Source organism: Coregonus lavaretus (assembly GCF_964263955.1).
Source record: "Coregonus lavaretus genome assembly, chromosome: 12".
In the NCBI taxonomy this organism is placed as follows: Eukaryota; Metazoa; Chordata; class Actinopteri; order Salmoniformes; family Salmonidae; genus Coregonus; species Coregonus lavaretus.
This window is the reverse complement of record NC_139999.1, coordinates 17413912-17439697: the sequence shown is the minus strand read 5'-3', so window position 1 is coordinate 17439697 and position 25786 is coordinate 17413912. Positions and strand designations below refer to the sequence as shown.

The window sequence follows — 25786 nt, the reverse complement described above, 5'->3', positions numbered from 1 at the left end:
CAATATGCTGGTTAACTTTGCTATTATGTACATAGCAACATGGTCTAGGAAAAGGCGCCAATTCACCAGCGCACTGATCTTTTTCAGAACAGCAAGCATTTGTTATAAAATAATATTTTGTATTTGTGTTGCACCATTGTTCTTACATAATATAACCATATACAATTTCAGTAGCACATGTCTTTGATTGACTGTGCCATCCCCATGGCCTCCACAATGGATCAGTCCACTCAGACAGGCACCAATCACAGTTGTCTTGTACACCATGATTTAAAAAAACTTTTTTTTCTACTGCTCGACTAAACAAATCTTGCTTATCTTAAACAGCTTATCGACCAAACAATCGACAAAATGGGGTCAGCCATAAGAGACATTAGCAAACAGAGGAGTAAAGGTTAAGACAAGGACAGGAGCAATCAGATGTGGAGTGAGTGAGAGAGAGTGTGGTGGCGGTGACAAGGCCCTGATAAGGCTAGGAACAACACAGAGACACAGATGCAGGTAACGGGATGAGGGTAGGAGAAGAGCAGTAGTGCTGTGTTGCTGACACACTCACTTTGCTCTGCTTCCTGTCCAAATAGAACTGGTGCTGACTGATGGCCATCACCCAGATGGTCTTAATCAGAGAGTGGCTGGCATACCATGTGTGGATGACCAATCCAGTCTGCCCGAATGTACGTCTGGAAACTGTCCTTCTGTGGATTAACAGAGATGACAGATAGACACACAGACACAGTTTTAATCCCTCATGTTACTGCTAGGTAGGAGTAATTTAATCTCTTTAATCCAGACTGACAACACAACAAGTGAATACCTGGATATCTAACTATAGATACACTTTTAATAACATGATGGGTATTGATATCAGAATCATACACAATCAGGGATTAGAAAACAATTACTTGCATAAACTAACCCAATGTCCAAATTTATCTCATGACTGGCTCTGTAATTCAATACATTGATGGGGGAGAGATGCAGCAACATTAAGTCGGTGTTGCACCAGAGATTTTTAATTCCAGCCAAGGTGGCTAGCAGCACCATATTAAACCTGTGATACAGCACTGAGGCTGGAAGTGCTGCAATGTCCTGAGAACACTAACTGCAGCAGTCCTTTACAGCAAGAAGGAAGGCCTTCATTTGACACTAGCAAGATATTGTATTGGAGACAGCTCATTGACACTAGGCTCTGAAATTACACCTGTTGTTATGATTCAGAAAGGCTAGGATCAGAATAGAAGACGACTGATTCCTGGGTCAAGTTCAGTAGGCACAAAACATTTTGAGGTGCTAAAGGAACTGGCCCTTCAGAACACGACCCAGGATCGCTATATGCATCCAGTGTCTGTTCCATCTCACCTGTCAGGGTCGTTCACCTCTACAGCAAATTTCTTCTCACGGAAATATAAATTCTCCAGCTGCTTCCACTGAAACAACTGCAGACAGAGAGAGAAAACAGGACACACCACTTAGTAAATAGTACACTGGACCATGCCTTGTTTGAGTGAGTGGCAGACCTAGAGAGAGATGTGGTTTGATACATCGCTGCAGGAGAACAAACATTTACATCCTTATTTATTCCAAACGGCTTGATGCATCCAATGTGTGGACCATCTAAACTCAAAGACAATGCCACTAGCATGGAAAGACACTAGTTTTGTCCCAGATACACCAGCCCTTCTCTTGCAACATTAACAATAACAGCAGCCTCAGCAGCAGCTGTGAACAGAGGACAGCCACTCAGTCAGGTGGAATTTAGTTACTACTCAGTAGTGAAGCCAGTGTAGCGAGCAAGACTTGCCTAGCAAGAAGCCTCTCATTTCATTCTGCCCTGGAGGGAGAGCACTGAAAACAGGACAAGGAGGAGTGGGGTATTTTAGAGATGGCGCCGGAGAAGATGGCTTCCATTTTACAGCCCTCTAACCAATTGTACTATTGTGTGTTTTTTCGCGTTATTTGTAATTTATTCTGTACATAATGTTTCTGCCATCGTCTCTTATAACCAAAAAGAGCTTCTGGATATCAGGACAGCCATTACTCACCTCGTATTGAAAGGAAAAACAATTATTCAACAAGTCGGACGCGAAGGATATCCTACAGACACCTGACAAGGCCCAAATCCCTGTCATTCGCAGAAGAAAGAGACGGAGATATCGTGGACGTAGGTCGGGGTGCCTTGTAAGGATCCGACGGCGAGCGAGTAAACTGCCTCTTCCATCAATCCTATTAGCCAATGTTCAAACATTTGAAAATTAATTAGATTACCTACAATTACGGTTATCCTACCAACGGGACATTAAAAACTGTAATATCTTGTGTTTCACCGAGTCGTGGCTGAACGACGACATGGACAACATAGAGCTGATGGGATATACGCTACATCGGTAGGATAGAACGGCTGACTCCGGTAAGACAAGGGGTGGCGGTCTGTGTATATTTGTAAACAACAGCTGGTGCACAAAATCAAATACTAAGGAAGTCTCAAGGTTTTGCTCTTATGATAAGCTGTAGACCACACTATTTACCAAGAGAGTTTTCATCTATATTTTTCATAGCTGTCTATTTACCACCACAAACCAATGCTGGCATTAAGATTGCACTCAATGAGCTGTATAAGGCCATAAGTAAACAGGAAAACGCTCATCCAGAGGCAGCGCTCCTAGTGGCCGGGGACTTTAATGCAGGGAAACTTAAATCCGTTCTACGTAATTTCTACCAGCATGTTAAATGTGCAACCAGAGAAAAAATAATAATAATAATATATATATATATATATATATATATATATAAATATAACTCTATACCACCTTTACTCCACACACAGAGATGCATACAAAGCTCTCCCTCGCCCTCCATTTGGCAAATCTGACCATAACTCTATCCTCCTGATTCCTGCTTATAAGCAAAAACTAAAGCAGGAAGCACCAGTGACTTGGTTAATAAAAAAGTGGTCAGATGACGCAGATGCTAAGCTACAGGACTGTTTTGCTAGCACAGACTGGAACATGTTCCGGGATTCTTCAGATAGCATTGAGGAGTACACCACATCAGTCACTGGCTTCATCAGTAAGTGCATCGATGACGTCGTCCCCACAGTAACCGTACGTACATACCCCAACCAGAAGCCATGGATTACAGGCAACATCCGCACTGAGCTAAAGGGTAGAGCTGCCGCTTTCAAGGAGTGGGACTCTAACCCGGACGCTTATAAGAAATCCCACTATGCCCTCAGACGAACCATCAAACAGGCAAAGAGTCAATACAGGACTAAGATTGAATCGTACTACACCGGCTCTGCGGCTCTGACGCTTGTCGGATGTGGCAGGGCTTGAAAACTATTACAGACTACAAAGGAAAGCACAGCCGCGAGCTGCCCAGTGACACAAGCCTACCAGACGAGCTAAACCACTTCTATGCTCGCTTCGAGGCAAGCAATACTGAAGCATGCATGAGAGCACCAGCTGTTCCGGATGACTATGTGATCACGCTCTCCGTAGCCGAAGTGAGTAAGACTTTTAAGCAGGTCAACATTCACAAGGCCGCAGGGCCAGACGGATTACCAGGACGTGTACTCCGAGCATGTGCTGACCAACTGGCAAGTGCCTTCACTGACATTTTCAACATGTCCCTGACTGAGTCTAATACCAACATGTATCAAGCTGACCACCATAGTCCCTCTGCCAAAGGACTCTAAGATAACCTGCCTAAATGACTACCAACCCGTAGCACTCACGTCTGTAGCCATGAAGTGCTTTGAAAGGCTGGTCATGGCTCACATCAACACCATTATCCCAGAAACCCTAGACCCACTCCAATTTGCATACCGCCCCAACAGATCCACAGATGATGCAATCTCTATTGCCCTCCACACTGACCTTTCCCACCTGGACAAGAGGAACACCTACGTGAGAATGCTATTCATTGACTACAGCTCAGCGTTCAACACCATAGTGGCCTCAAAGCTCATCACTAAGCTAAGGATCCTGGGACTAAACACCTCCCTCTGCAACTGGATCCTGGACTTCCTGACGGGCCGCCCCCAGGTGGTAAGGGTAGGTAACAACACATCTGCCACGCTGATCCTCAACACGGGGGCCCCTCAGGGGTGCGTGCTTAGTCCCCTCCTGTACTCCCTGTTCACCCATGACTGCATGGCCAGGCACGACTCCAACACCATCATTAAGTTTGCCGACGACACAACAGTGGTAGGCCTGATCACCGACAACGATGAGACAGCCTATAGGGAGGAGATCAGAGACCTGGCCGTGTGGTGCCAGGGTAACAACCTCTCCCTCAACGTGACCAAGACAAAGGAGATGATTGTGGACTACAGGGAAAAAAAAAAAGAGGACTGAGCACGCCCCCATTCTCATCGACGGGGCTGTAGTGTCCACATCGCCAACAAACTATCATGGTCCAAACACACCAAGACAGTCGTGAAGAGGGCACAACAAAGCCTATTCCCCCGCAGGAGACTGAAAAGATTTGGCATGGGTCCTCAGATCCTCAAAAAGTTCTACAGCTGCACCATCGAGAGCATCCTGACTGGTTGCATCACCGCCTGGTATGGCAACTACTCGGCCTCCGACCGCAAGGCACTACAGAGGGTAGTGCGTACAGCCCAGTACATCACTGGGGCCAAGCTTCCTGCCATCCAGCACCTCTATACCAGGCGGTGTCAGAGGAAGGCCCTCAAAATTGTCAAAGACTCCAGCCACCCTAGTCAGACTGTTCTCTCTGCTACCGCACGGAAAGCAGTACCGGAGCGCCAAGTCTAGGTCCAAAAGGCTTCTCAACAGCTTCTACCCCCAAGCCATAAGACTCCTGAACAGCTAATCATGGCCCCCACCCCCCACCCCACTTTAACTCTACCCACATGTACATATTACCTCAACTAGCTGGTGCCCCCGCACATTGACTCTGCACCGGTACCCCCCTGTATATAGCCTCCCTACTGTTATTTTATTTTACTTCTGCTCTTTTTTTTCTCAACACTTTTTTGTTGTTGTTTTATTTTACTTTTTTTTTTAAATAAAAAATGCTTTGTTGGTTAAGGGCTGTAAGTAAGCATTTCACAGTAATGTCTACACCTGTTTTATTCGGCGCATGTGGCAAATAAAATGATTTAGTGAGATTTGGAGCTCTTTTCCCTGAGAGCGAGGGACTCTCCCCTGGTCTGGCTGAGTGAGAATCCACCACTAGCGTCAGAGTCTGGGGGTGTAGATTTATGGCAGAGGGATTTAATAAACATTCTCTACCAGGTACTGGCAAGCCAGGCAGACAGCCAGAGCTCTAAATAATAGAACACATTACCCTGGACTACAGAGGAATATGGGTAATATATCATGGACTACCTACAGTCCTCAGCGACAAATCTAAACGATCTCACAAGCAGCCCAGCCCATGATACTGTGTACTGCTTTTTTTTTTTTTCACTCCTCTTCCCCTATGATCTGAGAACTGATTTTAGTACATTGAAGTCTTGGTAAAAATGTTAATAACACAATAGGAATCTTATTCTTCCAAACAGGTTCTACATGTTTCCAGTATAGTATATACCTCAGTCACTGCTTTACAACTGTGGATTGGACAGCACGTTAACATACAATTACGTACAGGTAACCCAAAAACAGAATGACAACAACAACTCAACTGAATATATCCTGAACTACCTAGTCAGGTAAATGGGGGCTTACCAGAGCAGGTTTTAGTGCTTTTTAAATCCCTGGTGAATTATCAGGGTGGTATTGAATCCTCTGGCCAAGTTTCCCACAGGGCTAGAGCGTCCTTGAACAATACGCTCATCTGTTCTCAGGCAGCCAGATAGGTGTTGCAAGAGTTTCAGCTGAGCAGGCTCCACCTCTCTCCCCCCACCCCCTCTGACATCACAGACACCTCACTGACCTCACTCACCTTGCACCGCTCTGCTCCCTCTCCTTTCCTCATGAATTCTCTCTGTGCAACTCACTCCTTCTCTCACAATCTTCCTCCTCAGTCAAACCAGATGAACAAGTTGTACACGGACTACACACACAGAGAGGTATTCAACCTCCTCTCCTCTTCTGGGAAGAGACCATTATGACCCCCTTTCTTTCAGTATGTAACCCTTCATCCACAGATCTTAGATTAGCCCTCCACAGTCATAATCCTTAGTACCTCCATTACCCTCTGTGATGTGTTATCTGGGTTCTAAATACCATGCCAACCCCTGTTGTTTAGAGTGCTATCAACTCCAGCCTCCCACCGCTTCCCATCCAAATATTTCAGGAATCTACTACTTTGGTCTAATCATTAATAGCGGGCCCCTCTTCACCTCCCTGTGAATCCAGGACAGCTCTCGGTCAGCTCTCAGAACTAGGCCCTAGCTGACAAGGAATAATCTCTCACTACACCTCTAAAGTCAGTTATTAAAACCAGAAAACCAAACTATCACAAGGTAGTCTTCAATGGAAAATGTAAAACAGAATATCTGCAACTGACAAAGCAAATGCTGCAGCCAATAACAGTGTATTAGGTATCAATGTTTCATAAAATGTTACTTCATACTTTAAGTAAAGTGATCCAGACTGTTTCTCCATTGCTGCTCCAGCCAATACTGCAAGCCTAATCAATTAGATCCCCAGTCTCACTGTGGATTGGGAACATGGTATTTACTGAACAATGGGAACCAGCAGACTCCACACTTCCCACAGGCTCACCCCATTGTGTGGGACACCCCTCTCTAATTCACAAACCCCCTGGATACTTACTACTACAGCACATTCAGAAAATAAACAGATAACAACATTTACATAACTAGGTCATTAGACCATTTCCACACACACAAAACCCTATTAATGAGTGAGCACTAACCATGTATGGCCGATGGTAGTAAGTGCCAAAATATGTCAAGGATATGTGACACACCTTTAACTCTGATCACAAGACCCCACTTACTATCTGGACAGAGGAAACAGTCCAAGCCAGTGCTTCTAAACATCCTTGCACAGAAACCACCACCAAAACTAAACATGAGGTGAAAATGGTAGAAAGATAGTTCAGTCATCTGGAGAACAGAACAGTAGTTCCCCATCTCGGTCTCATTTATTTAAGATGTTAGCGGTTTCACTTCTCATTAGAGCCCATGCCAAAATGCCTGTGGTTTGAGATATTCCCAGAACATTCTGATGCAGACCCAACCCTGAACCCACAACAACCTCCCCAGACACCCCAGGCCCTGTGACATGACGGAGGAATCCTCTGAGGAGGATAAAAAAATGTGTCAAAGGTCAGGACTCACACGCAGGAAGAGCACCACCACACCCTTCTCATACAGTCACATGGCACGCTGGTTCACTGAACATTTCCAGTAGAGGCATGACGAGAGAGATTGCTACAGTCGACTACAAACACAAGCATTAATTAAGGCTCTGGTTTTAACCCATTATATACTGGTGTGAAATAAATGTGAAGAGGGCTTGTTAGGAATGGATCTGCATGGTCCACTGCCACAGCTAGCCTTTGATTTTAGCACCTTTTTAAATATTTGAGCAGCCTTTTACTGTGCCAAGATAACAATTAAGGGTCTAATCATATGATTATTACCATTACAGAAATGATTTTATCCTTACTGAGCTGTGCTTACTTTGGTTTTATTGGTTGACCATATAACTGGACCTGCAAGTGATTATAATACAAGTAAGTGTCAAATTACTTGCTGATAAGAGGAAGAGAGAGATGGACTGAAACAGACAGACAGAGAGACAGAGCGAGAGAGAGGGAGATCACTCTCTATATCATGACCATCCTCAGACTGACTATCTTAGAAATACCTTTTTCATTTATAGTACAGCCTTTGTATAAAATGTGGTGCTCTAGCATACATTTTATTCTCCTTTATGGTCTTCGGTCCTATACCCATTCAAATGCACACTTTCTCTTCCTTCCCCCATAGTCATGGTCCATCTATGGTTAAATCTGAACAAGCAGACTATCTGAATGACATGTTGGTTACTTTTGAGATTTTGGAAAAAGCCCCAGTTCTCTTTTACCCAACAGGCAGGGATAGGGAGTTGTGGTTCATCCTATTCATTAAGTTGTAATAAAGCTGACATCCATGATGAGGAGGATAATGACAGCTTAAGCTACAGTAGCTTCTTTCAGGGCATGTCACTGAACTCTGGGAAAACCTCACTTTTAAAAGCCTTTTCATCCCGACTCCCCAAGATTCCTCACGGGACGATTGGAGTGCTGCAGTGGGATCCTCTTTCTGCAGACCCCCTCAACCCCCCTTCCAAGCCCCTCACACCCTCCCCAAGCTTCCCACAGCCCCCCTGCCAAGGTGATTGTGTTTTATTGCTTGATCAATTGTTTGCTCTCCGAGAGACACACACACCAATGACAGGCAGCTTTGCATAATGAGCGCGGCATGCTGGGAGAAGGGCGGGGGGGGGGGCTGCACTGAATACAAAGGTCTCCAACCTTGACAGGAAGAACTATCAATATTCTACCAGATGACAGGCCCCTCTAGAACAGCAACAAGAGTTGTGCACGTAAAAAAAAAAGCATATTACAAAAGTCCACCGTTTCACCAGGTCTGCTGAGGAGGAGTTTTGGCATGAGTGCTCCCTCCCTCCATGTGTGGTGGGTTGGCCTGGGTAGAGCATAGCTCTCTCAGAGCTGAGCCCCTCACAGAGACAGCCCAGGCTGGCTTGGTGCCGGCTCTTCCAGCATCAGAGCCCTGCCTGCCTGCTCCCCATGGCGCACCATAATTACACCTTCCACTGGGAGGGCTGCTGAGAAAGGAGCTGGGATACGCTGGGTTTAATACATGGGACATGCCCATTAATGCCTTGGCATTCACTGCAACAGCACACCCAGCTGTGTCAACAGGGATACAACATGGGAACAGGTAAGAGACATAGTAAATGAAGCTGGTGGAGGAAAACACACGAGACTAAAACGTTTATTTTTTACCTCAACCGCCATTTAAGGCCAAAACTGTAACTTTAGGTTTCATATTTGGAATCACAGTCAAGGTTATTTCAATCACACCCTAAATGAGGACTGCCACAATCTTATCACCATAATCTAGATACCATCACACCCACGTTGATAACAACTTTCCCTCCCTTTACCCTGGCCAAGAACACAAGCTTTTTGTTGCCATTATTTACAGTTTGGTGGATTATTAACCAGAGTGGGGCTGGTTGTTCAGTTAGACCATAAGGAGAAACAAGTCACCGAAGGCCAACCTACCTTCCGAGGTTTCAACTTGTCCTGTAAATCGTACTGTCCGATGCCTTTATAGCTGACTCCCAGCCACCACGGCAGGCCCTGCTTGTCCTGTTGGGAAGGCAAGGCATGGCACACCACTCATTAGGAGCAGCTTGAGTGGTACATTTAAAAAAGAAGAACAGGCCATTACTGTGGCAATTACGCCATTAGGCTAGCAGCACAAGGAGAGATCAATTGCATTGAAGCAGCCCTAAAAAGCCACAGACCGAGTCATTTTAACAGCAGCGTTTGATGTGCTCAGACACCCTGCTTTAATGAGTGAGGTAGGAGAGTTGGGCTGACGCTCTGGGAGAGAGAGAGTTGCTGAGAGAAGGATCATTCAATCATTAGTTTACTAAGCATGGAGCCAGAGCAAACACCCAGCTTAAGTCCCTGTCCAGCCTCCAGAGGGAAAACAACTGTATTTCTATCTGAACACTCTACTTTTTTATAATTTAAAAAAAGTTTAGTTAGATGGGAAAGCAAACATGAAAACAAATGTACAGATGTTTGATGCTTCCTACTGTAAGATACAGGGTTGCTTTTTTCTTACCTTTACTGGATAATAATGGACTCCATATGTAGGGAGGGACTCCACTAAGGCCAAATACCTTCAAAACAGAGTGGGACACATTAGCAGTAATTCAGGCAGTTACACTTCATCAACGTCTGTGAGTGGCTGCTCTACAGAAGTTTGAATGGGCTTTAAGCCCCAGTCAGTCATTCACCAGACACAATCACTTACAGTGGCGGAGCCATCGATTTCTTTACAGGGCCTTGGAGAATCCATTGATCAAGTAAAGGGCACAAATCATACAGCCGAGTATAAATGACCTTGCTAGGCTAAGCTCTCCCAGGGAAAACACAGTGGATCTCTGTCACACACTGCTGGCTGCCCACAGTATAGTAAGAGTTAGCTGTCCCCTAATTAATGACACATTCTGGCAGCGTGACAGCAATCCCTTTTAAATAGCAGGAGTAGACGCTACAGAGGACTGCAGAGTGTGTTGGACTGATGAACGTGCTGAACTAGAGGTACACAGCAGCTCATTTCCTCCATGCACTTGACCCAGATTAACATAAAAATGACAATTTATTACGTTACTTACTGCACAATGGCTTGCCCTCTGCTGAGGCCCTTCAGGTTCTCATAGTGCTCGATCACTCTGTCTTCACTGTAATAGAGAAAAATAAAAGCCATAATGAATAAGCCATCACTGATTGTAACATATCCCCAAACAGAAAAAAGTGGTGAGACGGTCCTTCCCTGACACACATTCTGCCTGTTCATGCAGAGAATTCTGTCTGGCCTACTGGCCTGACCATAGTTCTCATCTCCCTCTCAGCTCACACACACAACCCATCTGCTCTCTCACACACACACACACACACACACACACACACACACACACACACACACAACCCTGTAATTCCAATCTGCCCATTAATCCATACAGCTGCTGTTGGGCTGGGCTGCAGCCTCAGATGAATGCTGAGGCAGAAGAACAAGATGCAGCAGCATGCACTCAGACAGACACAGGAGCTGTTAACCAGTGGCTGGCCTGGCCGTCTGCCTCCCTCCCTCCCTCCCTCCCTCTCCTGCCTAACCCAGCTCCCATGAGGACATGATGAAGTCAGCACCACCCTGGCTGTTCATGGTGCAGCCAGACGTAATTAACACAGAGCACTAATTAATACAGCCCATCTGAGATAAACAGCCTGGCAGGACTCTGGGTGCACCTCCACCTCTCTGCCCACACCAGCTCATCTGCATGGGAAAATAATTGCTTTGTGCATCCAGTTGTTAGCTACAATTAAAAAGCAATTTGATAGGGATAGGGACGGTGTGAGGGGAGGAGTGGTATTGACAGGACTGCGGTCTGGTATCTATGGGACTGTGTGTAATCCACTTGGATTAATACCCCCTGTGCATTTGTGGTTAAAGTGTTGCTAATGTGGCACTGCTTACCAGTATACCAGGGAGGGGTGCTCCCTCAGGACTCTAGTGGGTAAAACCGGGAGCTTCTTCAGGTCCGACCTGGAGCTTTCAACACTGTAAACACATAAGGATTGAAAAATAATGATCAACTGAATTAATTCACAAGAACAGTAATCTCCAATAGGGCCAGGAGGAATTTTAAAGCTCCATAATAATAACACTGCTGATTGATCAAAAGTTCTTATTACTGTCATTATACTGTCATACCGTCATTACACTGTTATACTGTCATTACAGTTATTAGACTGTCATTACCCGGTCATACCGTTATTACACTGTCATTACCGTTATTAGACTGTCATTACACTGTATAATTACTAGTCTAGATCTCCATGATGACCATCTCTGAGTTCAATAAACCCCTATATCCAATAATGACCCCAAATGAGTTCTACAGAGCAGAACACAGGGGACAGAGATCATATGAAATATCAATGTTCAAATATTGTACAAATTGTTATTGATGCATTTGTGGTTTTACAGAACAGGTAACTCCCCACGTCGTATAGCATGAAAGTGATAACTAACTAACTAAAAATAAAATCATATTTTTTATCTGGCAGGCTATTGATGCTTCCTAACAGACTAGGCTTAATATCCACTTATGTCTTGCCAAAGTGCCTCAAATAGAAACAGATAAAAACCTGTTTAACAGAGGAAATTGAAATATAGTTATATCATGTCAAGGAGCCTTTCAAGAATGGGCTGGTAATTATGACTCATGAGTAAATGTTTTTCAATGTTCTCACATGTACATACATTATTTGAGGTTGGTGTGTACAGTACAGGCGTTGACCTCAATCTTTGCATGCCAGTGCAAAGAGTGAGACATAGTCCTACCATATGTCATTTTCCATACCATTTCCTAAACACACAATTAAGACCTAATTTAATCATAAATGCAACAGGTACCTCAAGTCAGGAGGTGATCTAATACACAGCAATAAAATATTATCTCTCTGTACTAACTGTGTTGTATGTCACTGTCAAGGTCTGTGATAGTGAACTATGAGTCACTCCAACACATGAGGGGGGAGCATTTGCTCTACAATTACTGATCGACAAAGAGGGCTATGACTTGGTAGGCCAGAGCACTGGAGCCCGGAACAAAAGCCATTCACCAGTTTTGGCAGCCCATGCAGTGTTGAAAGGTACTGTACAACTCACAGAGGAGAGCTTTTCAAAAATAGGACTTGGCCTCTCAGACAAGACTCAGACCAGTAGATCCTTCATATCTGTATCATGTTCTAAAATACTGGGACAACATAGTATACTTATGTTTTGGTCTTTTTTCATTGCCACTATTTGATGTAATAACTAATGAAGAAAATCAACAAAAGAGAAAGAAACTACAAAGCATGAGCTGAACTTTTTCAAATATCTCACTTGCAGTTTCTCAATGATCTCCAAAGTGAAATGAAAAAAGCTAAACAATCCTTAGAATGCAGAGGCCATAATGATCTAGTAATATGAACCTGCTCACTCCACAGAAAGGTGAAACACTACAGAGAGAAAGCCACTTTAATCATTGCTCCCTAGCTAGCTGCCTCTCTGAAGTGCACTAGTCTCTGCAGTTCACTGCTATGGAGTTTGATGGCAAACATTTTATAGGGCGCTGGGGCTGGTGTTGCCCTGTCAGCAACCTGGAATTCATTACGATGTCTGTTATCCTCCTGCGACGTGGGCTGGGGGCAACTCTTCCACCTTGCCAGCTAGCGAGGGTGTAGGCTAAACACTCATACAATATGTCAGCTATTTTAGTGGGCTGATAGTTGGTCACTGTTAAGGAAATGCAAAGAAAGAGACCAGGGGATCCCCATAGCTGTGAAATTCCCAGTAAAAGCAGGTTGTATCTACATTTGAGTGAGTGAATCGACAGTGTAGCCTATAGGCATAATGTATTATACTTAGAACATTTAACTGGGATGTGACATAATCATCAGCTGAAAAGTACTACGTGGTGATATTACACTGCATAACATTTAAAAGGTACAAGCATAACCCCCAGGCAACATGTTTTTATTCTCCTATATGCACATGATCCCAATGAACATGCAAAATCAATCCAAGGCTAGAGGCACAACAGGAAAAGATAAAGTGATAGCTCAGCAGGGGCCGGCTTTGACTACAGAGAGATGACATCACAATGGTTAGTACCTGACGCCTGGCAGTCTACCGTGGGCCAGTGAGGTCTGCACTCCTAAAGCTCAACCCTTTTAGAACAGGCTATACATTGGAGGGGGGGCTCCCTAACTCCATACATCCTCCACATCTAATCTCAGAGCTACAGGGCCATTTGCAATGTGTGTCTAGAGCAGCATGTTTGAGAGGATTTGCCAACCTTACTCATCCAAAAGATAGAAATGAAAACCATCAGAGAGGAAAAATATGTATTAGCCTAAAAACAACCCAGGAGAGAGTAGGCTGGGCTATATAGTTGGACAGGCTCCCATCCACACTGACAGACTCTGTTTCATTGTGCTTTCAGTCAGGACAAAGTGCAGCTGAAACATTAACTGACGTAGCTGCCTGACACCTCAGGGCTAAACAATCTGAAAACGCACCCCTAATATACTGCAACACAAAGCTGTGAAGGGCATCACTGGGCAGTCAATACTATACAATAACCATGAACTTAAGCTTGCCCAAAAAAACAGGTGCTGCTGAAATTAGAGTTTTTGAGAGTACAAAGATAGGACCTTGACGTAGAAACAAACTGCATTTTAAGCATAAAATATCACGGTGTGCATTCACACCATACAATTCCTTACAGAGCAGAGCAAAGCTTTGTATTCAGATAGGCCTGATGCCCAGGGGCCTCTAGGAGACCCAAGCTGGGGAAAACACCCCACAGGTTCAGCCATATAACCTGCTCAGTGCTCGTCCACTCTGACGGACAGGACAATATTTTCTGATTACCTCAGCCCTCTCTTCTCCACCTGACGACTAAAATAACAAACCTTATCACCAGGTCAAGCCTTTCAGTGGCTTATCTCTCCACCAAAACACATTAGGCCTAGTAAAAAAATAATATATATATATCAAAAGCTATTGGGTTTCTACCAAAAGTTGCAAAGAAAATGTTGTGGTCTATTTAATAAACACAAGAGACCAGCAAAATGGATAAAAGGGTGTGGTGGCAGTAGCAGGAACAGCAGCATCTAGTGGGCAGAACTTGGTACTTTCACATTAACATGCTGACCACACCGCTCGCGTTACTTGCGCGAGCGTTGCAAAATAAATGTAACCATACATGTTATTCAATCATTGCATCTAAACTGCTCGTGCACGTCAACAAGTGTCTGCGTAGCCAGGCACTCAAATAGAACTTGGTTCTATTTGTCACGCTTGATGCGCTGCAAGTCCCACCTCTCCCATCTCCTCATTGGTTTTTAGGAGCATATACCCACGTGGGTGATTGAAAGATGAACTGAGGTCCACACTCCAGTCCAGTTAGTGGTGGTAATGCACCTTAAAGTTGGTTGCCAATCGCCATATAAAGTCCAAAGAAGAAGAAGAAGACTGAAGGAGGAGAGATTACTAGAAACTAACTCGGTTTACCCTTTTATCTGTGGATTAATTGTCGGAGTAAAGGAGTTCAGGTAAAATAACAACCCAATGTTTTTATCCCAGGACAAATTAGCTAGCAACAGCAAGTTGTCCTAATCCAGGCACTTGTCATCTCCCGTCTGGATTACTGCAACTCGCTGTTGGCTGGCCTCCCTGCCTGTGCCATTAAACCCCTACAACTCATCCAGAATGCCGCAGCCCGTCTGGTGTTCAACCTTCCCAAGTTCTCTCACGTCACCCCCCTCCTCCGCACACTCCACTGGCTTCCAGTTGAAGCTCGCATCCGTTACAAGACCATGGTGCTTGCCTATGGAGCAGTGAGGGGAACGGCACCTCCGTACCTTCGGGCTCTGATCAGTCCCTACACCCAAACGAGGGCATTGCGTTCATCCACCTCTGGCCTGCTGGCTCCCCTTCCTCTGCGGAAGCATAGTTCCCGCTCAGCCCAGTCAAAACTGTTCGCTGCTCTGGCACCCCAATGGTGGAACAAGCTCCCTCACGACGCCAGGACAGCGGAGTCACTCACCACCTTCCGGAGACATTTGAAACCCCACCTCTTTAAAGAATACCTGGGATAGGATAAAGTAATCCTTCCACCCCCCCCCCCCCCCAAAAAAAAAAAGAAAAAAAAAGAAAAAAGTGTAAAGTGGTTATCCCACTGGCTATAGGGTGAATGCACCAATTTGTAAGTCGCTCTGGATAAGAGCGTCTGCTAAATGACGTAAATGTGCCCTTGAGCAAGGCACTTAACCCTAATTGCTCCTGTATGTCGCTCTGGATAAGAGCGTCTGCTAAATGACTAAAATGTAAATGTAAGTTTGTAATGTTTAATGCTTTTCGACTTGTCCCCAAATTAATATAGTTGGTTTAGAGTTTGTTTTGATATTTCAACCTGCGTGTCCTGCAATGGCTAATTTCTCTGAACAGGGGAAGAAAACCATCACCAGATTTACAGGGAATACATTACAAAGGTTGAAGAAGCAATACCCCAAGCAGCAGCTCCATACTACTTGTCAGACAGAGAACTGATACCGTATACTGGTTGTTGGTGTGAGGGATCTGTGGGTGGCTATTGATCATTTTATTGGATTCCTCATGTCTTACTCATTGTTAGGAAGAATTATGGTTCAAATCAGATGTTAGGTACTATATTTATTGAAGATTATAAGAATCCTATGGATTAAAATGGCCAATTTGGGTGAAATCAATTCACTTAATTTCTCAGATAAAATGATATTTAAACAAAATAATGTTTCAGGAATGCTAATCTTATCGGTTTCTAACTACTGAAACAATTTCAGAACAATCTGAGATGGTGGGTGACATGGCTTGCTGAATTGACATGGAATGACCCTGAAACTTTCACAAAAACATGTTTTATGAGTTAGCCCCAGTAACATACAAGTTTTACTCTTCCATAGGCCTACATGTTTTAAAATGGCCCTTTGCAAGTAGCCTACTGTGGCTGACAAATGTGACAGAGTGAGTAACATGGTGCAAGCTGAAGCAATATGTTATGATATTTAACAAAAGATGTATGCAGATCAGTGATAATTGTGTTCTAATAATAGTAATAATACGTATTTATGTATCTATTAGTGTTGACATGAGTGAATTACCTTGTGTAGTCTCCTTTGGCCTCCTGCGAAACAAGAGTGCCCTTACAAGTTAGAATAATGAATATGCATCAAGTACTACTAGCCTGGAGGACTTATAAAAACATTATCAGTACGTCATTAATAAGTCTTGAATGTTATTTAGGACTATGGGAACACTTTTTAATCTTACTCAGTTTTGAATAGCATTTACAGCAAAACATCTTATTACACACTATAAGAAGTACAATGATTTCAATATTGAAGTAAAAACGTAGCTGCACATCACTTACAAGACGACTCCGAAATGAATTTATTTTAACAGCGTGCATGAGTGTTGATTCAGTTTATATTCAAATCGCTGATGAATTACAGTCACACAAACTACAAAAATGCACTTACCTGCAAAGCGTATGCAGCTAATTTGAAAACATTTTCACTCTCCACTTCGATTATCTCCTGTCGTTAAAAAATGAGAAAATGTGTTATAGGGTAAAAAACAACAAAAAATGAGAAAATGTGTTATAGGGTAAAAAACAACAAGAGTACCACGTTGGAACAGTAGCACTTGACTTGAAGGAAATCTCATTCCCACCAGTAAGTACCTACCTCAACGGTTACCGACTGAACCAATGTCAATGAAAAGCAGGTGTACGTATTTAAGGTTGATTCGGAATCTTACATGTTTTTCATATTCTTCATGGACGTTCAAAACTAAATCTTGCTGCATAGCCTATATAATGACATGCAACGACAAAGTACATACAATAGCTACAAAAAGCCTCTATAACCACAGTTATTTATAATTTCAACCCCCTAATCATCAAAATGGTACATTCTTCGAGCAGGTTCACGTTCCTCCAGTGTTGAAAAAAAGTTCGTCCTGGGCACTGAGCTATAAGGTCCTGGAGCGTATTCATTACGCCAATTCTGTTGCAAACCGTTTCCTAAACGGAAGGAAACGGAACGAAACGAGGAGAGACCTACCTGAATTTGTCCAACAGAAACTCTCGTTTTGCTCTGTTTGCTTCCGTTTAAGAAACACCCCTGTGGTCCAAAACGGAAACAAACAGAGAAAAACAAGAGTTTCTATTGGACAAATTCAGGTAGGTCCCTCCCCGTTTCGTTTGCTTCCGTTTAAGAAATGTTTTGCAACAGAATCACCAGAATGAATACACTCCTGGCAAATTGGCAGCATTGTATCAAAGATGGTGGATAAATGAAGATAATTCACTCAGGCCGTTTACCATTGAAATAAATGGTCAGTTCCTGTCTACTTAACTATGTGTGTCTCCCATAGAAACCAATGCAATAGCAGCTGTGTCTGGTCTTCTTAGTTCTTAGGCTGCGTTCAAAACAACTGGGAACTTGGAAAAATACGAGGTCAAATCATGACGTCAGTGATATTCAGGTCGGAAAGTTGGAGCTCTAGAAAGAGGCCTGAGTTCCCAAGTTGCAATTCTGAGTTGGATGACCGTTCAAATAACATTTTCCCAGTCAGAGCATGTTTTTTTCCGAGTTCCCAGTTGTTTTGAACGCACTGAAGTCGGAAGGCTGAGATTTCTTCCCAGTTCCGAGTTCCCAGTTGTTTTGAACGTGGAGGTGTCATTGTAAAAAAAAAAGTCTGTCTTGCTCCTCTCCTCTCTACCTAACTTCCCCTCACAGTCCCTTCAGTTTCCCTTAAGTCCCGTTAGTTTGGCTGCTCATCCTACCGTAGTTATCCCTCACCAGTCATAGCCCTGCCATTCCCAACCAATCAGAGAGCTTGGAAATGCATATCTGGACACTGCACCCGCCCACTCAGGTCAGAGTGTTATCGTCGTCCGAAGGGAAAATACACAAGTTTCTGAGGACTTTTTATTGTCGACAGTAACACGAATATCTGAATGTTGTGCATGCATCAAAATAACCACAACAATAAGATTCCAAGCCATTTGGATTACCACAATCATTAAACATCTTCAAATGGAAACAGATGTGTCTGCGTCTGTGTGTGTGTGTGGTGGTGACTATCAAGAGTACAGTGATGGGCCTCAACATCATATTCTAACCGGACAGCACTATAGTGGGCAGAACCAAACCAATCAGCATTAAGTATATAGTGGGTGAAGGCATTCACAGCCGACCACTCAGACGGGTGAGGGCATACCAGCCAACCGTTTTTATATGGTCCTTCTAGCCCGATTTAGCTACCAACAGTTTTTTACATGGTGCTTCATTCTGCCGGATTTAGCGACCAATAGGTTTTACATGGTCTTTCGTATCGCCGGATTCTGACCTCTATAGTTGAGATGTTGAGGTGCCCCGAAGAGGAGTCATGCCAAGAGACGCCTGTCACCACCCATCTCAGACCACACCACCACACAAAGCCGTCATGCACCTGAGGAAGATGAGTTGCAAGGCCCTACACACCTCTCTAATCTAAGAGACTACCAGCCCTGCTCAGTGGTCAGGTAGTGACCATACCCTCACCAGTTGGAAGCTGATGAGGGAATACGAGTACCTGCGACACGAGCAGCAAGAGATCATGAGGGCGTACTTTAGGCCCTCCCGGCCTGAGTCACCGCCACGGGAGCACTGGTACTGCCCCTACTCTAATTTTACATTTACATTTTAGTCATTTAGCAGACACTCTTATCCAGAGCGACTTACAGTAGTGAGTGCACACATTTTCATACTTTTTCGTACTGGTCCCCTGTGGGACTGAAACCCACAAATCTAGCATTGCATGTGCCATGCTCTACCAACTGACCACCACTGCACTAGGCCTCCCCGACTAGAGCCATCGTCACCATCACGGGAGCGCCATCAATGCCGATACTCCCTGAGTCGGCCCAGCTACTCCCCTCCCGACCTGAGCGCTCGCCACCTCCACGGGACCATTGGGACCCTCACTACGTTATCGTCGTCCGAAGGGAAAAGACACATGTTTCTGAGGACTTTTTATTGTCGACAGTAACACGAATGTCTGAATGTTGTGCATGCATCGAAATAACCACAACAATAAGATTCCAAGCCATTTGGATTACCACAATCATTAAACATCTTCAAATGGAAACAGATGTGTTTGCGTCTGTGTGTGTGTGTGGTGGTGACTATCAAGAGTACAGTGATGGGCCTCAACATCATATTCTAACCGGACAGCACTATAGTGGGCAGAACCAAACCAATCAGCATTAAGTATATAGCGGGTGAGGGCATTCACAGCCGACCGCTCAGACGGGTGAGGGCATACCAGCCAACCGTTTTTACATGGTCCATCTAGCCGGATTTAGTTACCAACAGTTTTTTACATGGTCCTTCAATCCACCAGATTTAGCGACCAATAGTTTTTACAGTCATAATACCCATAAAACCTAGCGGTCAAACAGGGAAATGGTTCCAATTGTTTTCCACCATTCATTTTTCCCATAGGGGATTTTATAAACACTTAAAATAAGGGCTGTGTTTTGTGTTGGCTTACCCTGGGGTGACATTTTGATAACCATGTAAATCTCTCTCGGACAAGGTGACTTTTATCAATATATTAGTCTCTATATACTCTCAGATTCGAAATTGCTAATTAGCATCAAAGTAGACGTCATGCAAAACTACAAATCCCTGCAAGCTCCTGCATGTCATCTCTAGCTGACAATTTTGCTAACAGGTATTGTGTCAATTTAAAACTTGCACAAGACAGCTCACAGAATTGTCCATTTAAAGAAAGTTAGTCAATTTATTAATTACTCCATTTAGCTAACATTAGATAGGAAATCCAGAGATTTGGCTGTCTTGTCCAGATCATCATGGCATGTGTAGTTCTTCATGATAGCCACATTAGCAGCTAATTAGCATTTCATTTTGGGGGGGTGAATACAGGCGAATATATCGATAAAAGTCACCTTGTCCTAGAGATATTTACATGGTTATCAAAACATCACACCAGGGTAAGCCTACACGAAACACAGACCTTATTTTAAGTGTTTCTAAAATGACCTATGGGGAAAATGATTGGTGGAAAAACGATTGGAACCATTTCCCAGTTTGACCGCTAGGTTTTATGGGTATTATGACTCATACTGTGGTACTCTATCAACTTTAATTGAACCAGAAAATAAAAAAGTGGGGTGCTTTGAAAAAACTAGAGAGAGGAAAACATATTTCTAGTGTGTGTGATATCAAATGGATTCTGTTCAGTTCCATACAGGGTTATGCAGTGCACGTGAAGTTTTTAATAATTTAAATAATTTCTGGGTAACAGTACCTTACTGTGATTGTTTGCAATCAAAATGGTCAAAAAGAAACAAAAATAGTTTCTTAGCAAAGAGCAATTTCTCAAGCAACAATTTTGCTAAGACTGTTCGTGAGTGGTCTGAGTGGGAAGGGGAAAATGGAAAACTAGCTGTTATTGGCAGAGATGTTTGGAACTCTCTTTCTTATTGGTCTAAACTAAATTCCACCAAAACAGGCTGACATTTCAGGCTGACTTTTCAAACAGCTCTTACATTAAAAGGGCATTTTCATAATTTTCACAATTTCACTGTATTATTCCAACCTCATAGTGTGGAAATACTGTATATATAAAACACAGGAAAATCACATTTATGACTGCCTTTAAGACCATCTCCATGGGCCAGAGATGCTTAAATACATGGGTAACTATCACATCTGAACTCATATTGGGATTCCATTGTTTCCTCTGGATAATTCAGCAACATTAGGTGATAAACAAATACTGATGAAGAGCCATCTGGATTTACACCATCCCTGGCTACGCAGAGACTGACTGACTAAATGTCAAATAAAATAAAATGTTATTAGTCACATGCTTCGTAAACAACAGGTGTAGACTAACAGTGAAATGTTTATGCTCCCTTCCCAACAATGAAGAGAGACAGAAAATAGAGAAACAATAGAAAAGTAAAACACGTAATAATAAAAGTAATAATAAATACACAATGAGTGACTATAACTTGGCTATATACACGGCATACCACTACCGAGTCGATGTGCAGGGGTATGAGGTAATTGAGGTATATAATTTATGTACATATAACTAGGAATAAAAGTGACAGATAAACAGTAGCAGCAAGTCAATAATATAATAATACTCTTAGTAAACATTTTCATCTTTAATATACAATATGTAGAAACTATGAGAATAGAAAAGTTAAGAACTTTTGTGAAATATTACAGCACAGTTGAAAAATATATGGCAATTAGAAATCAAAACTGGATGGTGTTCAGAGATAGATGGGAGGGGTTGAGGGTAGCTGACGGCTGGGACTAATAACAAATAAAACAAATAAAAAAAGATAACTAATGTAAAATATACTGTGTCAGTAAAATGTATAGAGTACGTATAAGCTGGAAGTAGAAGCCTAAGTATTGTTGTCCATACATTTTACTCCAGTTAGGGAAAGGGTGGTAGGGTTAGGGGAAAATAATAAAGAAGGAAAATATATGTTTTTTAAATATACAGTGGGGAAAAAAAGTATTTAGTCAGCCACTATTTGTGCAAGTTCTCCCACTTAAAAAGATGAGAGAGGCCTGTAATTTTCATCATAGGTACACGTCAACTATGACAGACAAATTGAGAAAATAAAATCCAGAAAATCCCATTGTAGGATTTTTAATGAATTTATTTGCAAATTATGGTGGAAAATAAGTATTTGGTCACCTACAAACAAGCAAGATTTCTGGCTCTCACAGACCTGTAACTTCTTCTTTAAGAGGCTCCTCTGTCCTCCACTCGTTACCTGTATTAATGGCACCTGTTTGAACTTGTTATCAGTATGAAAGACACCTGTCCACAACCTCAAACAGTCACACTCCAAACTCCACAATGGCCAAGACCAAAGAGCTGTCAAAGGACACCAAAAACAAAATTGTAGACCTGCACCAGGCTGGGAAGACTGAATCTGCAATAGGTAAGCAGCTTGGTTTGAATAAATCAACTGTGGGAGCAATTATTAGGAAATGGAAGACATACAAGACCACTGATAATCTCCCTCGATCTGGGGCTCCACGCAAGATCTCACCCCGTGGGGTCAAAATGATCACAAGAACGGTGAGCAAAAATCCCAGAACCACACAGGGGGACCTAGTGAATGACCTGCAGAGAGCTGGGACCAAAGTAACAAAGCCTACCATCAGTAACACACTACGCCGACAGGGACTCAAATCCTGCAGTGCCAGACGTGTCCCCCTGCTTAAGCCAGTACATGTCCAGGCCCGTCTGAAGTGCATTTGGATGATCCAGAAGAGGATTGGGAGAATGTCATATGGTCAGATGAAACCAAAATATAACTTTTTGGTAAAAACTCAACTCGTCATGTTTGGAGGACAAAGAATGCTGAGTTGCATCCAAAGAACACCATACCTACTGTGAAGCATGGGGTTGGAAACATCATGCTTTGGGGCTGTTTTTCTGCAAAGGGACCAGGACGACTGATCCGTGTAAAGGAAAGAATGAATGGGGCCATGTATCGTGAGATTTTGAGTGAAACCCTCCTTCCATCAGCAAGGGCATTGAAGATGAAACGTGGCTGGGTCTTTCAGCATGACAATGATCCCAAACACACCGCCCGGGCAACGAAGGAGTGGCTTCGTAAGAAGCATTTCAAGGTCCTGGAGTGGCCTAGCCAGTCTCCAGATCTCAACCCCATAGAAAATCTTTGGAGGGAGTTGAAAGTCTGTGTTGCCCAGCGACAGCCCCAAAACATCACTGCTCTAGAGGAGATCTGCATGGAGGAATGGGCCAAAATACCAGCAACAGTGTGTGAAAACCTTGTGAAGACTTACAGAAAACGTTTGACCTGTGTCATTGCCAACAAAGGGTATATAACAAAGTATTGAGCAACTTTTGTTATTGACCAAATACTTATTTTCCACCATAATTTGCTAATAAATTCATTAAAAATCCTACAATGTGATTTTCTGGATTTTTTTTCTCATTTTGTCTGTCATAGTTGACGTGTACCTATGATGAAAATTACAGGCCTCTCTCATCTTTTTAAGTGGGAGAACTTGCACAATTGGTGGCTGACTAAATACTTTTTTTCCCCACTGTATGGGGGACTGGAAATGTTGCAGACAATTACAGTGATAGAACCCACAATCTATCTGCAATATTAAAGCTGATCTATATATGAAAATAGCAGCAGCGAATAAGTTAGTGCAAAAAGCGTCAATTCAGATAGTCCGGGTATCTGTTTAACTAACTATTTAGCAGTCTTATGGCTTGCAGGAAGAAGCTGTTCAGGATCCTATTGGTTCCAGACTTGGTGCATCGTTACCGCTTGCCGTGCAGTAGCAGAGAGAACAGTCTATGACTTGGGTGGCTTGAGTCTTCGACAAATTTAAGGACATTCCTCTGACAATGCCTGGTCTAGAGGTCCTGGATGGCAGGGAGTTCGGCCTCAGTGATGTACTGGGCCATACGCACTACCCTCTGTAGCGCCTTGTAGTCGAATGCCAAGCAGTTGCCATACCAAACGGTGATGCAGCCAGTCAAGATGCTCTCAATGGTGCAAGTCTGGAACCAACAGCACTGTCGTGCCCTCTTCACGACTGTGTTGGTGTGTGTGGACCATGATAGATCCTTAGTGATGTGGACACCGAGGAACTTGGTCTCAACTTGCTCCACTACAGCCACGTCGATGTGAGTGGGGCCGTGCTCGGTCCTCTGTTTCCTGTAGTCCAAGATCAGCTCCTTTGTCTTGCTGAGGTTGAGGGAGAGGTTGTTGTCCTGGCACCACACGACCAGGTCTCTGACCTCCTCCCTTTAGGCTGTCTCATCGTTGTCGGGGATCAGGACTACCACGTAGTATCATCAGCAAACTCAATGATGGTGTTGGAGTCATACGTGGCCACACAGTTGTGGGTGAACAGGGAGTACAGGAGGGGACTAAGCACGCATTCCTGAGGGGCCCCCGTGTTGAGGGTCAGCCTGGCGGATGTGTTGTTGCCTACCCTTACCACCTGGGGTGTAATTGTTTAATTACACCCCAGATTTTTGATGGTCAAACATCAGCTTTCCAATGTCAGACTAATAAGGAAAGTGAACGGTGGGTGGGTGCACCACTCAACCCATTACAATCACTGCTGTGTGTGTGTGTGAGTATGTGTGTATGTGTGTGTGTGTGTGTGTGTTTGTGTGTGTATGTGTGTGTGTAGGCTAATTTGTGATGTATGTGTGTCTGTATGTGTATGAAATGTCAGACCTGTTTCTCCAGCTCCATCATCCAACATGTATAGTAGATGATTTCCTCCTGTTAATTATCACAAACGCTATCTAATACTTTATAACAATACAGCTAATTTCTGCTACTCTGGCTGTGTGTGGCATGGGAAATATACACAGGTCTCTGAGAGGGGAGGCAGTGAATCAGGATATTGTTCTTTTTCATGTTGTTACAGTGCAGCGTTTCCAAAAGAGAGCCCTGAGTCAAATTATATTTTGGAGGATTAGCTAACTATTTGGTACTCATTGTGTTGAAGAATGTAGTATTAGAGTACATAAAACAAAAGTGTGAAGTCAGCAAGTGAAGTGAGTTTAGCCCCATGAGTAATTAAATATGTGCAGAACAATTACTCTAAAGACTGTTTTTGAAAGAGCTTGAAATAATGAAGAGTAATGGCCTACATCTTAATAAGTACTGGAGAGTGTCCAGTAAAACAGGCACTCCTTACTAAACAACTGTCTTCTGTAAATGGTTTGTAGACAAAATAACTCTCTGGCCACCAACTATGTTTTGGGCCCACCTTGCTTGTTTTAAGATGTTGACATCTAGAGTCAGCTTTCAGTTCCAGCAGCAACTCATCCTATCAGTTAGAATTCCCCACAATGATTCCACAGCAGGAACTTTTGTCTTGTAATTCCATTTGTGGGATTATATTTTCACACAAATGATCACAGGTCACACAATTGGTTTATGTCTACGCATGCAGTGGATGAGCCCCAACAGAGTAAGCACATTATTTGTGCATTGGCATGGAAATTGAAGGACAGGCTATGGAGGGCTGACTCGTGGCATGCTCAATACAATCATATTGAGTAACAAATGTAAGAAATGTAGTTACATCCACTTACATTGAAGACAGACAATTTGGCATTTAGGAAAAACAGCTCCACTGTTGTATTCTCTTTCAAGAATGTTATCTTCTCAATATAAAACCTGTAAAACACACATATATACATGGTGTAAATCATATGGAGTACTTGAATTAGGTGTAAGGGTAATAGTGCCCCCCTTCCAATTTCAGAACAGTCGTTCTTATTGCAGATTGTCAAACACTGTTACATTAGCGCCATCTACTGGACACGAGTCGCTACATGTGGTCTGGGTTACAAGTACTGTACCTCCTCCGATCAACACTGGGGATT

At 43.3% G+C, this 25786-nt stretch overlaps 1 protein-coding gene across 1 annotated transcript in view; it reads right to left on the bottom strand.

Annotated features, from left to right (window-relative positions):
- LOC311138346 (FERM domain-containing protein 4B-like) overlaps positions 1 to 25714 on the bottom strand; it is a gene marked incomplete at its 5' end in the record, with an annotated part of 39000 nt that extends 13286 nt beyond the window's left edge. The window contains 10 exons of the mRNA XM_084173015.1: positions 557 to 695; positions 1360 to 1436; positions 9238 to 9324; positions 9809 to 9866; positions 10365 to 10430; positions 11225 to 11308; positions 16444 to 16466; positions 16822 to 16878; positions 25493 to 25577; positions 25704 to 25714. Coding sequence (XP_084029141.1) covers positions 557 to 695; positions 1360 to 1436; positions 9238 to 9324; positions 9809 to 9866; positions 10365 to 10430; positions 11225 to 11308; positions 16444 to 16466; positions 16822 to 16878; positions 25493 to 25577; positions 25704 to 25714 — 687 coding nt within the window. The remainder of the gene's footprint in view (positions 1 to 556; positions 696 to 1359; positions 1437 to 9237; positions 9325 to 9808; positions 9867 to 10364; positions 10431 to 11224; positions 11309 to 16443; positions 16467 to 16821; positions 16879 to 25492; positions 25578 to 25703) is intronic.
- Positions 25715 to 25786: the final 72 nt, after the last annotated feature.